This window comes from Lonchura striata, chromosome 26, assembly GCF_046129695.1.
Source record: "Lonchura striata isolate bLonStr1 chromosome 26, bLonStr1.mat, whole genome shotgun sequence".
Lineage (NCBI taxonomy): Eukaryota > Metazoa > Chordata > Aves > Passeriformes > Estrildidae > Lonchura > Lonchura striata.
The window spans coordinates 4,676,507-4,691,697 of NC_134628.1; the positions used below are offsets into that span (position 1 = coordinate 4,676,507).

General features: G+C 53.4%; 2 protein-coding genes across 6 annotated transcripts; both read right to left on the bottom strand.

The window, feature by feature from the left end:
- Nucleotides 1–800: 800 nt before the first annotated feature.
- On the bottom strand, nt 801–7,464 carry MEAF6 (MYST/Esa1 associated factor 6). 5 transcript variants are annotated; one of them, XR_013341179.1, is made up of 9 exons: nt 7,347–7,464; nt 7,118–7,233; nt 6,953–7,040; nt 6,340–6,385; nt 5,619–5,811; nt 2,823–2,852; nt 2,662–2,719; nt 2,029–2,062; nt 801–1,568 (listed from the first exon to the last, which is right to left on the bottom strand). XR_013341179.1 is itself a non-coding variant. In XM_021554829.2 (8 exons), the coding sequence occupies exons 1-8, from the start codon at nt 7,440–7,442 to the stop codon at nt 1,560–1,562; spliced, it is 612 nt and encodes a 203-aa protein (XP_021410504.1). In that variant the 5' UTR covers nt 7,443–7,464; the 3' UTR covers nt 801–1,559. The 5 variants fall into 5 exon arrangements, 3 of the variants coding, with proteins under 3 accessions (XP_021410504.1, XP_021410505.1, XP_021410506.1); XR_002467720.1 differs by lacking the exon at nt 2,823–2,852; XM_021554829.2 differs by lacking the exon at nt 2,662–2,719.
- A 2,732-nt stretch (nt 7,465–10,196) lies between these two features.
- On the bottom strand, nt 10,197–15,118 carry SNIP1 (Smad nuclear interacting protein 1). The gene is made up of 4 exons (XM_021554811.2): nt 14,979–15,118; nt 14,804–14,906; nt 13,801–14,369; nt 10,197–11,639 (listed from the first exon to the last, which is right to left on the bottom strand). Exons 1-4 carry the CDS (start codon nt 15,116–15,118, stop codon nt 11,375–11,377), a joined length of 1,077 nt encoding a protein of 358 aa, XP_021410486.2. The 3' UTR covers nt 10,197–11,374.
- Nucleotides 15,119–15,191: the final 73 nt, after the last annotated feature.

The following is a 15,191-nucleotide window of genomic DNA, read 5'->3' on the forward strand; positions in this document are numbered from 1 at the left end:
TCTCTAGATCGTCCACCCCCCTGTACTTAAACTGTAAGTTAAAACACAGAAGTAGGCCGGCTTTGCAGCTTGGCCTTTAAGCTGCTTTATCCTGAACCCCCGTGGAGAAGCAGCCGCCAGTCCCCAGCAGAGACCCAGCTCCCTGCAGGATAAGCCAGCTCCCTCCAGGAACAAACACGGAGCTGTCTTGATCCCCGGATCAGACACTGCCCAAAGCAGAATTCTGCTCCCTCAGAGAGCTGCTCCCTGGAGAGAGCTGAGGAAGATCCCAAACCCCAGGGGAGCAGAGGTGCAGCAGAACACACGAACCCTCGGCTGTGCCACGGGCCGGGCACACTCTGGGGACTCGGGACAGCCCTGTCCCATGGGCCCTGTCCCACGTCTCCCTCCAGCAGCAGGAGTTACACAAACACATCCCAGCACTGACAAAGAAAGCAACTCCCCCCAGCTCAGTTCAAGCACAGCATTGAGATTCTGACATCCTGATGCGGTGCTGCTCGCCGTGATTCCTGTCCCGCTCCAGGGACAATCCAGCTGCCTCATCCATCCCTGATCTGCAAGCAATATGCCAGCAGAACCGTGCACATTCCAGTCCTGCCTTGCAGCAGGATCAGCCAGACACAGCTGGAGAACAGAGCCTGGCACTCCCTGCAGAACTTAGGAACACTACCCCGAGGAGAGAAAGCACCAGGAGAACCTCCCGTGGGCCACAGGGCAAGGAACAGCTCCAGTGCCAAAGGGAAGAACCCCAGCAAGTCCCCATGAAGCAGGTGGACACTAAAAAGCACCAGGAGTCAAAGTTTGGACTGAATAAACCATGAGAAGACACAAACATGGAACTTTTATTGTTTATGTACAAATGACAGAGGTTTGTATTAAAAAGAGAATCCACCCAAAGTCAGCGACAGGGAAGAGTTGGCTTTGAGCTCTGGCCCTTCCTGCATCTAAAACACTGAGGAATATCAGGAGATGGTGTTTAAAATGAAACTAAGAGAAAAGGGTTAAACTGCCTTCTTCTCTGCTTGAGTAAGAATCAAGAGCTGCTCCACAAAATGAAGAACCTTCCACTACACGGACTAAACAAAGAAACCCAAAGTCAACTTGTAACTATACACTTCAGCTTTAAAAAAGGCACAATGAAACCAACGAAATAGAACAAAACCAAACCTGCAAAGCTAAATATCAGCAATGAAAGTAAATTTAAGTCTCACAACATGGATGGGACACACTGAATCCTACCCCAGTTCCAGTGGAAAAGGAAATGCCTCTCTGTGGGTCTGCAGGTGACAGGGGGGCAGCAGTATCAGCCTTTTCAGCAAGTTCCCGACCAAGGTGGAAGCACAGAACAGTCAGGAATTCAGAACTACAACCACTACACCACCTTTGTCTTCCTGCAACTCAGGTGATTTAAAAATGATGCAAAGTACATGGTCCAGGATTTCCTCCCCCCATCCAAGTCCCTTAGAGTGAGTCACTCCTGCTGCAGCTGCCATCCTGCTTCAGGGCTTCTCAGTGGGGAGTCACAGACCTAAATCCCAGGAGCATCAGCACTGATGGCTCTAGTAGTCCTGCAGAGAAAGGACAGCACAGGCACATTAACACCTTCCCACCTCCGATTCTGCTCTTGGAGCTGGGGGTTCTCAGTCCTCTCTCATCTCACACACCACTAGCTGCAGGAAAACAGATCTTTTCCTTGTAGCTAAACACTGAAAAGCAGGACCCTTCCAGCCTTGAGTATCAACTCAAACCAGATGCTTTTGATGCTCCAGATCATGACAAAATAACAGGATGCAAAGCAGCTTTTTCCATGAGAAGCACACAGGAGTTATCTGTGACCTGGGCTCAGAACAGCCCACCTGGGCTCAGTTGCTGTCACAGCCAGGGGACAATGCTGATCTCACGCTGTGACTCCTCAACCATGACAGTAAGAACTCAAATGACAGCAGCAGCAGGAGGGTTTTTAAAGCTTGAGAGTCAGCCAGCCCTTCCAGTGAGCAATGAAAACACAGACAGAGCACGGATACTTACGGCTCTTGGCTTTTTGTTTAACTTGAGATCAATCCTGTGGTTGGAAAGACAAGAGAAACGTCCATGTCAATAGCTGACCCAACACCAGAGTCACTGCACAGGGCACAGCTACGACAGAGACTATGGTTAATCCATCCACTCCCAACTGGCTGAGCCAGGGCTGTTCCCAGCGTTACTGGGCATGAGAGCAGCAGAGGAGAGTCGAGTTATTATTTGCCAAAAAGCAGATTCCATCCACTCCCAGACAGAGTTAATCAAGGGGCACAGTCAATCACAAGGCACTTAGGCAGGTGAACAAGGGGAACTAGGCATGCTTTATGTTAATTTAATCTGCCAGAAGTGTAACTATGCCACAGGTAATTAGCCAGACATGGCGTGAGAGTTATTTACTTGGATAGAGAGAGGAGTTAAGATGACAAGGATTATATGAGCCAAAATTACTGAGTTTAGTACATTTTTCCAACAGGAAATATCCATGTCTATACTTATCTCCTTAAGCAGCAAAGCCAAAAGAATCAGTTTTTAAACTAAGTTTTAAAGTTAAAAAGTTTTATCTATTTAAATATGAAACAGAAAGGTAAAGAAGAGTGAAGTTAATTTATAATTTGCTGAAGTTATTAAATAAAATGTTACCTCCATCACGCTTTTCTGTTTTTAAAAAAAACTTCCCAGCCTAACCTAATATACATACCTACAATTAAACAGATAAACTAGGGGTTAGCGAGGTCTCAAAAGGCACATCGGTGTCTACACACTAACAACACAGCACAAGTACTAATTCAAGTCAAACTTACTCAAAGTCATAATCAAACATGCCAGACGGGCTGAGGGGCAGCATTTGAAAGGAAGAAAGCAATAGAAATTAATATACTAATGAATTAAATCAATTAATTGATTAGCCACCCTAGCGAGATTGCTAAAAAATTAAATGAAATAAATAAGAAAGCCAGTGTTCAAACACCATCAAGTTTTTCAGATATCTGATTAACCAGGACTGGACACAAAAAGCACTCCGGGCTGGCACTCCAGAGTCCCCCTCCCCAGTGGGTTTCTGGGAACAAGAGCTGTTAGCAGAGGTGGGTTTGGTTCACACGGGATTTTAGGAGCTGAAGGAGGGGCAGACCCGCAGAGGGCAGAGCTCAGGGGCAGGACAGGAACCCGAGGGCTTGGAAAACCAAAATGAGGGGTCAGGAAGCTGGGGAGGGGGCTGGGCTGCCAGGGCAAGGCGCAGCTGGCTCAGGAGAGGGGACACACAACTTGGTGCCCAACCCTGCACTGGGCTCTCCCCCCACACCCCCAGCACTGTCCCCAGCAGTGGTGGCCCAGGGACGTTTGGCCAGAGCTGAGCAGTTTGGTGACTGTCCCACCCCTGAGACAAGAGCCACAGCACCACCTCCAGACACAGCTGTGCCCACAGCTGGCACTGGGGAGGAAGGACTGAGCACAGAATCCCATTCCAGCACTGCACTGCTAGGAGCAAACAGTGCTGGGTTCCCTCAAACTCTTATTAGCTGTGACAACAGCTGAGCACACAGAAAATATCCAGCCTGGCCTTGCTGTGGTGTGGCAGGGAGCAGAGGGACAGCAGAGCCTCTGGAGCCACACCTGAGGCCCTGTGTGCACCTGAAGCCAAAGGTCCCCACAGGGGAACCCAGCGAGGTCCTGCAGGGCGCTTTCCCAGCACCTCCAGTTCATGGAGGAGTGAAACCCAGAGTCGTGCTGGCAAGAGGAAGAGCTTCTGAATCAAGAGAAAAGCCAGCATTTCTTTTTATTTTTCTCTTTTTCATGCCAGACCCCTCAGGGGACAGACCCACAGGTCTGGCTGGAGCACCTGTGGGGTTGTGGAACGCCCTCGCTGCACGACCAGGGACTGAGTTGTTGCTGGGGTGTTTTTGGCCTAAATATACTTGAGAATTGTTTGGTCTTGTCTGCCAAAATTTAGGGGATAGTCAGTAACAGCAATCACAATTTTAACAGAGCTTTTATTACAGACAAATTTAATTATCTTTTTATCGTTTTTAATTGTCTATCTGGCCCTGCTGAGCATTACAAACAGTCAGTTCCTGCCTCGCTGAGTGTCTGACAGAGCCTGGGAACACAGAAGCTGCCACAGGTGAGCAGGGCAGGGCTCCTCTGTCCAGCAGCCTGGCCTGGCAGCAGCAGCCAAAGCTGCAGAGGGGGATGTGAAGGAACCCAGAGCCACACAACCTGTTGGGAGGCAGCTTCCCCCCAGCTCCTGTCCCTAAAGTCCAGGTCATGGACCAGAGCAAAGAGATTTATGTCAGTTCCAGCACCTGCCCTGCACCCCACCATGTTGTTGGCCATGGTTTGTCCAGGGAGAATATTTTATAATTTGTTTGAAATGGCAGTTTTCTTAAGCTGTACTTCAGTTTTACAGGTTGTTTCTCTGGACTTGTTCACGGATGTAGTTTCTTGTGTTATTCCTGAACTTCTTCCAAATATCTACAGGCAAAAAAAGAGATTTGAACTTCTTTGGATTCCCAGCCCATGGGGAACCAAAGGGACATCCAGTCCTTTCGGATATTTGCCCAATTCAAGCTGCTGTAGGAAGGAAATTCTGACCCAAGAATTAAAGACACACTAATGACTCAACACTTAATGAAGGCAAAAAAGGAGTTAAGCATTTTTCAAGCATTGTACCTACCTCGTGTCCCCACCCCAACTACCCCAGCCCCCCTTTTAAACTTTTACCACTTTAAATCCTTTCTCTAATTGCATGGCAGGTCCCTTAAAGAGGAGAGCCTGTCCCTAGGCAGAGGCAACAGCTCAGAGCCAGCACAGACTGGCTCTGAGAGCTTTTAAAACTAGAGGGTTTTAAAAGCTCCATTACTTCTGTGAGATCCCTAGGCCCCAGCTTCAGCAATCCTTCCAGACAGCTCCATGTATCTCCTCTCCTCAGCTTTCCTCCCTCAGGGCCTGACTCACAGGCACTGTCACTGCCAGAGCCTGGGCTGAGGGCACAGGGACCAGCTCATCGCCCTCATGACACCTTAGGGGCAGAGCTGGACAGGTAAATCCAACCAGAAAAGAGTTCAAGGAATCTGTTTCACATAAATTTCAGGTCAGTTTAATAACAAACACTCTCAGGTGAAGGTGACACAGCAACTCCTCTATGCCAGCACTGAGACTCCATAGGGATGTGAGAGCTGGAAGGGGCTGCAGTGGAAATCCAGACACTGGGAGTGTCCAAAACCCCAAAAATATTCCCATTTGCTTTCCACCCTCCTTCAAAGAAAGCACTAACATTCCTGCCCTACAGAAACCAAGCAGCAAGCTCAGGAGGTCAGGACCTGATGGAAGGAACAAGCTTTATCCTGGAGAGATGGAAGAGCTGGAGAAGCTGCCCAGAAGCACAGCTGTGCCACAGCTGGAGTGAGCACCCTGTGCTGCTTGTTTAACTTCCTTGGCACTCTCCCCTCCTCTTCCAAAACCAGGAAAAACACCCAAACAACTGACCCCAGCTGCCTGTTGGTTATTCCAACGTGCTACTGGTTCCCCTCAGGCAATAAATTCAATCCAGCCCCAGCCAACTGTCCAGGTGTGGTGAGCAGGCTGCTGGTCCCACTGACCTGTGTCTGTTTTTGTTCTTTCTCTTTTTGTGGCTGCTGTGGTGGCTCCCAGAGGAAGTGGAGGAAGCAGCTTTCTGGGGCTTCACACCCTGCACGGAGCCATCCAGCTCTTCAGCATCCTCCTGGTTGGGCTCATTCTCCTGGTTGTGGAAGTCTGGAGAAGTGTCACTCTCTGTGCCACTGCCCGGCTCCCCTAGAGCAGGACAAAGCCAGGTGAGCACCAGGGTGAGCTCCTGGCACAGCCCTGAGTGGGAGAAACAACCCCAGCACAGCAGCAGAGGCACCTGAGCCCTGCAGCACCAGGTGAATCACAGAGCCTGGGACACAGCCCTGCAGGACACACAGGAAGCTGCTCCTCAGCACTGAGGAACTACATCCCCTTTGGTGCTGATCACAAAAACGTTTTTTCAGTGTCCTGGGGGTGTGTGGTCCCTCCCCAGGTCTCCTGTGACTGACACATCTACAGATGCAGTGCTTCAGCTCGTCCAGCCTCTTCCTCCACACAGCACCAAAGCAATTCCAGTCCCTTTTACACACAACAAAGCCCTCTGAGCCTGGAAAGAACTTGGGAAGTCAACAGGAGCAGCCCGAGGGCAGCAGACACAGGGATTGGGAAGGGGAGCCAGACCCCAGCCCAGATCTGGAAGGCTGAGACAGGGCTGAATGGTGGGGGACAGTGTAATTCTTCCCAAATTCAGAGAAAAGTGATGAAGGGACTTACGCTTCTCAATGAGCTGGTCCTGGACTCCAGCTAACGCACTGACAGCCTGGGAAACCAAATGGGATGTCAAGCCAAGCAGGGATTCACTTCCCAGTGCTCAAAGCATGGAGCCCAGCTCACACAGACACGTCCCTCTGATGCCCATGGCCCCGTGTGGCACCGGGGGTCTGGTGACAAAGCCAGGGGACAGCGGTGACAGCAGGCACAGGCACCCTCCCACCCCAAACACTGGGAAAGGGCTCTGGAAGGGGCTGCAGGGTGGCATGGGGATGCTTAGGGAGCCAGGGCAGGGATGGGATTGCAAATGGGGAAGTCATTCTGGAGGTGATCACAGCGGGACTGAGGCACCAAGGGACAGGGGTGGGATGGGGATAAAGCAGGAACAGGAATGGGGGCAAGGAAAGGGATGGGAATGGAGACTGGGATGGGGATGCTTAGGGCAGGGAGCCAGGGCAGGGATGGGATTGCAAATGGGGAAGTAATTCTGCAGGTGATCACAGCAGGACTGAGGGATGGGGAAAAAACAGGAAGAGGAATGGGGGCAAGGAAAGGGATGGGGCCAGGGATAAGGAGAGGGGTGAGCACAGCGGTCAGGGCTCATCCCGGCACTCACCGCTGCCGAGGTGACCGAGGACTTGCTGAAGAGCCTCTCGGCCTCCTTGAACTTGCGGTTCCTGCGGTCGTTTTTGCTGTTGGAGTTCCTGAAACAGAGACAGGCGGGATGGCGGGGCCGGCGGGCGGGGGACCCGGGCCGGCGGGCAGCGCCTCCGCCACTCACTTCTGGTTGGTGAGGTAGCGATCCCAGCCGCGGATGATGTTGCCGTACATCTGCGTGTCCTCCAGGTAGCTGCCCTCGAAGGCGTAGATCTGCCGCTCCAGGTTGGCCAGCGTCTCCTGCGGGAACGCCGCCGCGCATGGAGCAGGCCCGGCCGCGCCGCCCGGCCCCGCCGCCGCCCCGGCCGCGCCGCCGCCGCCCGCCCCGCGCCCAGCCCGGCCCCGGCGCTCACCGCCAGCTCCTGCTTGCGCTTCACCAGCTCGGCCAGCTCCCGGCGGGTGTCCGGGATCTGCGGCGGCCCGCCGGCCTTGGCGTGCAGCGCGGCCATGGCGGCGCGGCCTGCGCGGGGCGGGGCGCGGCGGCGCCGGGCGGCCGCCAGGGGCGCTGCGGAGCCGGGAGCGGCGGCGCCGGGCGGCCGCCAGGGGCGCTGCGGAGCCGGGAGCGCGGGGGAGGCGGCGGCAGCGACAGCAGCGGCGACAGGGACAGGGACAGGGACAGGGACAGGGACAGCGATGGGGACAGCGATGGGGACAGGGACAGGGACAGGGACAGGGACAGGGACAGGGACAGGGACAGGGACGGGGACAGGGACAGGGACGGGGATAGAGACAGGGACAGGGACAGGGACAGGGACAGGGACAGGGACAGGGACAGAGACAGGGACGGGGACAGCGATGGGGATAGAGACAGAGACAGGGACAGGGACAGGGACGGGGACAGGGACGGGGACAGGGACGGGGACAGGGACAGGGACAGGGACGGGGACAGGGACAGGGACGGGGATAGAGACAGGGACAGGGACAGGGACAGGGACAGGGACAGGGACAGGGACAGGGACGGGGACGGGGACAGGGACAGGGACAGGGACAGAGACAGGGACGGGGACAGGGACGGGGACAGGGACGGGGACAGGGACAGGGACAGGGACAGGGACGGGGACGGGGACAGGGACAGGGACAGGGACAGGGACAGCGATGGGGACAGGGACAGGGACAGGGACAGGGACAGGGACAGGGACGGGGACAGAGACAGGGACGGGGACAGGGACAGGGAGAGGGATAGACACAGGGACAGGGACAGGGATAGACACAGGGACAGGGACGGGGACGGGGACAGGGACAGGGACAGGGACAGCGATGGGGACAGGGACAGGGACAGGGACAGGGACAGGGACGGGGACAGCGATGGGGATAGAGACAGAGACAGGGACAGGGACAGGGACAGGGACGGGGACAGGGACAGGGACAGGGAGAGGGATAGACACAGGGACAGGGACAGGGACAGGGACAGGGACAGGGACAGGGACAGGGACAGGGACAGGGACAGGGACAGGAACGGGGACAGGGATAGACACAGAGACAGGGACAGGGACGGGGACGGGGACGGGGACAGGGACGGGGACAGGGACCCAGATAGGGACGGGGAGAGGGAGAGGGACAGGGACGGGGGACGGGGACAGGGAGAGGGAGAGGGACAGGGGCTGGGATGGGGACAGGGACGGGGACAAGGACGGGGACAGGGATAGCGATGGGGATAGAGACAGAGACAGGGACAGGGACAGGGAGAGGAACGGGGACGGGGACTGGGACAGGGATACAGGCAGGGACTGGGAGAGGGACAGGGACGGGGAGAGGGACAGGGACGGGGACAGGGATAGAGACAGAGACAGGGACAGGGACGAGGACGGGACAGGGATAGAGACAGGGACGGGGAGAGGGACAGGGACGGGGGATGGGGAGAGACAGGGATGGGGACAGGGACGGCGACAGGGATAGAGACAGAGACAGGGACGGGGGACAGGGACGGGGACACAGGGACAGGGGCTGGGATGGGGACAGGGGACAGGGGCAGAGGCAGGGACGGGGACAGGAATAGCGACAGCAGCAGCAACAGGGACAGGGAGAGGGACAGGGACGGGGACAGGGATAGAGGCAGGGGACAGGGACAGGGAGAGGACAGAGACAGAGATAGAGACAGGGATGGGGATGGGGACACAGGGACAGGAACAGGGACGGGGACACAGAGACAGGGACAGGGATGGGGACAGGGACAGGACAGGGATAGGCACAGGGACAGGGATAGAGACAGGGACAGGGATAGAGACAGGGACAGGGACAGAGATAGCGGTAGCGACAGCAGCGGCAACAGTGACAGAGACAGCCACAGAGACGTGGTGGCGACAGCAGCGATGGGAATGGGAACGGTCGGTGGTTCTGCCCACCCAGTGATTCAGGTAGTCCCAGTTCAGATATTCCCCGGTTCAGACATTCAGACAGTCCCCAGTTCAGATATTCAGATATTCCCCTATTCAGATATTCACATATTCCCCGGTTCTGCAGTCTTCAGGGTCCCTCTGAAAGCAATGAGGGATTTGTCTTTACAAACCAACTGTGGGGAGGTAAAACTAGCGCTGAGGTAAAAGCAGCAGTGGGATTTCACTGATTGATGAATGGAATGAGAGGGATTTGTGTTTACAGATCTACTGTGGGTCTGCTGATAAATAAAATTGGATATTGAGAGATGAAAGAAGTAGTGGGAAGAAGCATTGATTCTATAGGAATTCCACTGACTGACAAGGAAAAGGTGGGGGTATACATTAGAAGGGGGTCTGTATTGGGAAGTTTGTACCTCTCAAATACCTCAGCCAGTGGGGAAAGAGAGAGGGAAATGTGGCTGAGAAATTGGGATAAAAAGGAGGCTTCATCCTCTAACAACTTGAGAGACTCGATGGGAAATGCCCCATGGCCTCTCCCTTTATTGGAATAAAGTTCCAGGACTCCTCTGTCTCTTTTTTGGGCATAACCCTCAGGTGTGGGTTAGTTTTCCTGACACCTCCAACCCAAACCTTTCTGTGATCCTATTAAACTGTGTCGCTCCGATCCTCTGCAGTTTGGGGGCCAGTTTGCCCTTTTGCAGTACAGCAATTCTGGCACCTCCCATTCGGAGCTTAACAAATCTTTTGATAGGCGCTGTCACTCCTTCCCAAAAATCCCATTTCCCACAATTTTTTCCCAAAAATTGCCATTTCCCCCATTTTTTCCCCCAAACACCCAATGAAAAATATTACAACAGAAAGCAATCATGGCTAAATTTACAAATTGTTTATTTAAAAACCCTTGGAGCAGATATAAAGGAGCTCCTCCTGCTCAAACCCCATCCTACCCATCTGAAACCCCACAGCAATGCCCCATATTTACACTGTCAATGTGTACAACAAGCACCTTTGTGTACAGTCTGTACACAGCAGGGACGAACAGGTGAGACCACAAACACCCAGGTGAAATCAGTGAAGGGTGGGATATACACACTGAACATAAAGCAACGTTGGAGGAGACACCAAAAACTGCAGCTCCCACTGAGTGGGACTGGTGCTTCCTCCCTGAACACTGACTTCTTCACTGTGCTCAACAAAGGACTTGGGGAAGTTTTTATAAAAAGAGAACTTAAATAGTGCAAACTGGTTAAAACACGTCACCCTGTCACAGGCGTTTCTGTCTGACACAAACCCTGGGGTGGGGGTAGAAATTAGGGCTCTAGCTTACAACCCAGACACTCCACATCCAGGACAGTTTCAGCATCATGTGTGGGAACAGGGAACTTGGGTCACAGTCTCATCACCTGAAATTCCAGGAATTATTTAACTTCTGTTTCACATTCCCTTGTGATTCCTAGGTGGAATTCCAGTGAAATGCCCATCCCTCAGTAACCATGAGGCAAATTAGATACCCAAAACATACAAATTCATGAGGGTCTTTGCACATTTCTGCCATTTTAGCAGTGATTCAGGTAAATTCTCCTGTCAGAACTCCCAACAGGCAGAGGAATTTGGCAAGCTACGGAAAAGAACGAGCATCAGGTACTCTATAACCTTTCAGTCTGTAGCATTTTCAAAGGGATATAACAAAACAAGTCATAAAAATTTTCCAGATGCTGTCCGTGTTTGACATGGTTTGCTGGAAGAGTCTGACAACATCTGTGGAGGGTTTCCAGCACCAGAGTTTTCACATCCAGGTGCTCTTCGGCTTCTTGGGAGAAAAATAAAATAAAAATAAAGCTGTATTTCCTGATATGCAAAACTATCAAACACGAATAACGAGCAAAGCCCCCCCAAAACAAACTATGGGAACAGACCAGCAACACAGAAAAGACTTTAAGGCAACAAGAGGCATCAGTGCTGCAATGCTCCGTGTTCACATCCCAGTCCCGTTCAACCACGAGGAGTTTCTCTCCTCTGCCTCTCCCCTGCTTCTTCCTCATCCGTTAACTGTCAGACTCTTCCTCCTTCTCCTCATCCTCATCATCGTCCTTGGCGTTGGCCTCAGATTTATCTGAGGACTCGTGGAGCAGGACGTACTCCCTGCTGCTGAAGCCGAACTTGAGCACATCCTTCTCCTTCAGTTCGTAGTAGCGCTGGGGCTCGATGCGCTGGTTGTTGAGGAAGGTGCCGTTCCCCGAGCCCAGGTCGATGATGTAGGGCCTCACCCTGCGGCCCACGGTGCCATCAGCTCGGGTGTACTCCACCAGCCTGCAGGACAAAAGCACTGCCTGAGCCACCAGAGACACGGCAAGGGCGCTGAAAGCACGTGAGGCACAAACTGTGCTCCACGAGCAGTGGTTTGTGCAGTGAACACTCATCTGAACCAAGGAGAGCAACAAGAAACTGCGAGACAGCGGATTCTGAGAGAGGCTGCATCATCCCTAAAGCTCTGCTGCTGTAGCACAGAAGTTCCTGCATTGGGACAGATGTTCTCCAAGAGAGCACTGCTGGCAGCAGCACTCCTGTGTCACTGTCGAGGCAGGACAGGAATGAGAAGACTGGCTTAGAAGGCTGCTGAGAGTAAAACTCCGATTTATTCAAAATACCCTGCTCTTTTATAAAGAGCTTCGTGAGGACCAACTCCATTGGTCCTGAAGTGAAAACAACCCAAACTATTGGTGCAAAGTGCTTGACACACAGTGATAGAACTTAACTATAAACAATGTGAATAACAAGAGAGACAAAGAATTATTTACATTCTTGTCCAGCTCTTTCCCAGGCTTCTGCCCAGCTAGAAACTCTCAGTTTCTTTCTTTGACTGAATCTGAGACCCACACTCCTGTGCATCACAGCGAGCAAACAAACCAACATCTCCTTGAAATGCTCTCACAAACCTTGAAATGCTCTCACATCCGTGGGACTGATGCTAAAGCTGTTAGTGCTGGCAGCAGCACCCAGGAGCTGATGGCTCCATGCCCAGGGTGCTTCTCTGGGATTAAGAAACAGTTCCCATCCCACAGAGTTGGGGTAAAAAGCCCTGTTTTCTGTTTCCTGTGAATGCTCCCAGTCAATCACAGCTGCTGGGTGACTCCAGCCTGGATTCACACCCCACACTGTGTCTAACCCCCTGTGTGATTTCTCTGCTTGCTGCTAGCTGAATTTCAGATATATTTGGCCACTGCTGGGATGACCTGCAGCATAAATTCCACTTGACATGTGCCAACAGCAAACTGTCCCCTCCCAGCCACCCATTCCAAGGCACTTGCTTTGTGTGCTGCTTTCCTCCCTTGCTGGAATTTGAAATGCAGGGAGCTCTTACATGAACTAAACTCACTTTTCTTACTTACATTAAAAAAGACCTCACAAACTGCATTATGAAAACCAACTCAAAAACCATCTCAAACCCCTTCAGAACTCCTCCCAGGCTTTCACAGGTACTGGAAGACAGAACCCTTTTTAACCTAAGACTCTTGTAACTTTTTAACCCATACTGTAAAAACACAAACTAAACTCACTTTTCTTACTTAGGTAAAAAAACCCACAAACTGCATTATCAATTCAAAAACCACCTCAAACCCATTCAGAACTCCTGCCAGGCTCTCACAGGTACTGGAAGACGGTAACATTTTTAACCTAAGACTCTCATAACTTTTTAATCCTTTTAACCTAAGACTCTCATAACTTTTTAACCTTTTTAACCTAAGTCTTGTAACTTTTTAACGCATACTGTAAAAAACGTGAACTGAACTCACTTTTCTTATTTAGGTAAAAAAAAACCCCACCAACTGCATTATCAAAATCACCTGAAAAATCACCTCGAACCTGTTCGGAAGTTGTCGCAGGCTGTCACTGGTACTGGAAGACAGTAACCTCTTTAACCTAAGTCTTGTAACTTTTTAACCCTTTTAACCTAAGTACTGTAACTTTTTAACCCATACTGTAAAAACGCAAACAAAGCTCACTTTTCTTACTTACGTAAAAAAAACCCCATAAACTGCATTACCAACTCAAAAATTCCTGAAACCTGTTCAGAACTCCTGCCAGGCTCTCACAGGTACTGGAAGATGGTAACATTTTTAACCTAGGACTCTTGTAACTTTGCAACCCTTTTAACCTAAGACTCTTCTAACTTTTTAACCCATACCATAAAAAAACGTGAACTAAACTCACTTTTACCACTTATGTAAAAAAAACCCCACAAACTGCATTATCAAAACCAATTCAAAAACCACCTCAAATCCCTTCAGAACTCATCTGAGGTACTAGAAGACGGTAACATTTTTAACCTAAGACTCTTGTAACCTTTTAACACACTGTAAAAATGCAAACTAAACTCACTTTTCTTACTTAGGTAAAAAAACCTCCACAAACTGCATTATCAATTCAAAAACCACCTGGAACCCGTTTGGAAGCCCTGCCAGGCTCTCACCGGTACTGGAAGACGGCGTGCTGCTTGGAGCAGGAAGGGTGGTCGATGGGGATGTCGGCGATGCGGCGGTGCCGGCCCAGCAGGTAGGCGCTCTGCCTGTGGATGTACATCACGGGCAGGAACTCGTCGTTCTTGAAGGGGTACAGGCGCCAGCGCGTCTTGGGGATGCGCGCCTCGGGGGGCTCGCTGTACTTGATCACCACGCCCCGGAAGGTGTTGGTGTCCTCCAGCAGCGCCCCCGACAGCTCGAAGCTTGGCTTCTCCTTGTTGGCAGCGGGTTTTTCTTTGGGTTTGCTCTCTGCTTGCCAGGGCTCTGCGTTCTGCTCGCTGCTCTGCCGCTGCTCCCGCCGCCTCTCGTTGTGCAGCTCCCTCTCCGCCTGCTGCTCCCGCAGGCTCTGCGCCTCCCGCTCGTGGCCGCGCGCTCCCGGCCTCTCACCGGGGTTCTTCCTCCTGTCTGCGTGCTCCTTGTGCCGCTCCCCGCTCCTGTCCCGCTCCCGCCGGTGCTCCTGCTCCGCCGGGTGCCTCTGCTTCCGCTCCTCGGTGCCCCTGCGACAGTGATCGTCTCGCTCCTGAAGGGAGGATCACAGAGAGCAGCAGCTCAGCCTTTCGGAAAATCCCAGCGCCACGCGCTGGGAAAACACACACTGGGATGTACCGTGCAGCCCTGACACGACGTGGAACAGAGTTCCTTGCCAGCCTACTTGGGTTCCCACAACTGGCACTGAATAAAGCACCAGAAACAGCGAGTGTAGCCTGCTCTGGGGAGAGGACACAGCTCCCAGGGGTGCCTGTGCTGTGGCAGGAGCAGGGCTCCCATGGGAGCTCCACGGGCACGGCTCCGAGAGCAGCTACAGCCACGGGTGGCACAGCCTGAGCTGGGCAGCAGGAGCTCCGACTGGCCCAGATCCTCTCTCTGCTCATGGGACACGATGTAGGGCCCAGTCGGAATTGACACATGAAGAGGCGCCTACCGCACCCGCCGCGGCCGAGTCTCCCCACTCACCTGCTTTACCCTCACGGCGCCGTGGTGCGGGCTGTGGCTGCGGCTCCTCCTGCCTCGCGGGGAGCGGCTCCTCCTCCCGGACCTGCTCCTCCGCCGGGGCGACCTGGGGAACAACGGGAGGGGTTGAGCGGCGGGGCCGGGCCGAGCGCGGGGCCGAGCGGCTGGGCCTCCCTACCTGCTGCCGCGCCCTGCCGGGCCCCGCCGCTCCTCGCCCGGCGGCGACGCACTGCGCCGGGGGCTTCGCCGCTCGGCCTTCACCACCGCCGCCTCCCGGCGCCGCCGCCGCTCTCTCCGCCGCTCCTCCGCCGCCTCCATGGCGCCCGCCCGCACGGAAGTGCCGCCGCTTCCGCCCGCAGCGCTTCCGCCCGCGGGGCGGGGCCGCGCCTGC

What these genes read in the sequence shown, in the direction of transcription:
- MEAF6 (XM_021554829.2), bottom strand. Translation starts at nt 7,442, where the DNA reads ATGGCCGCGCTGCACGCCAAGGCCGGCGGGCCGCCGCAGATCCCGGAC. An exon ending in CCTCGGTCACCTCGGCAGCG is followed by an intron (nt 6,386 to 6,952) that starts GTGAGTGCCGGG and finishes TTGGTTTCCCAG; the next exon opens with GCTGTCAGTGCGTTAGCTGG. An exon ending in GGACCAGCTCATTGAGAAGC is followed by an intron (nt 5,812 to 6,339) that starts GTAAGTCCCTTC and finishes GTCCTGCTCTAG; the next exon opens with GGGAGCCGGGCAGTGGCACA.
- SNIP1 (XM_021554811.2), bottom strand. Translation starts at nt 15,118, where the DNA reads ATGGAGGCGGCGGAGGAGCGGCGGAGAGAGCGGCGGCGGCGCCGGGAG. An exon ending in CCGGCAGGGCGCGGCAGCAG is followed by an intron (nt 14,907 to 14,978) that starts GTAGGGAGGCCC and finishes GTTGTTCCCCAG; the next exon opens with GTCGCCCCGGCGGAGGAGCA. An exon ending in CACGCCGTCTTCCAGTACCG is followed by an intron (nt 11,640 to 13,800) that starts GTGAGAGCCTGG and finishes TTTGTCCTGCAG; the next exon opens with GCTGGTGGAGTACACCCGAG.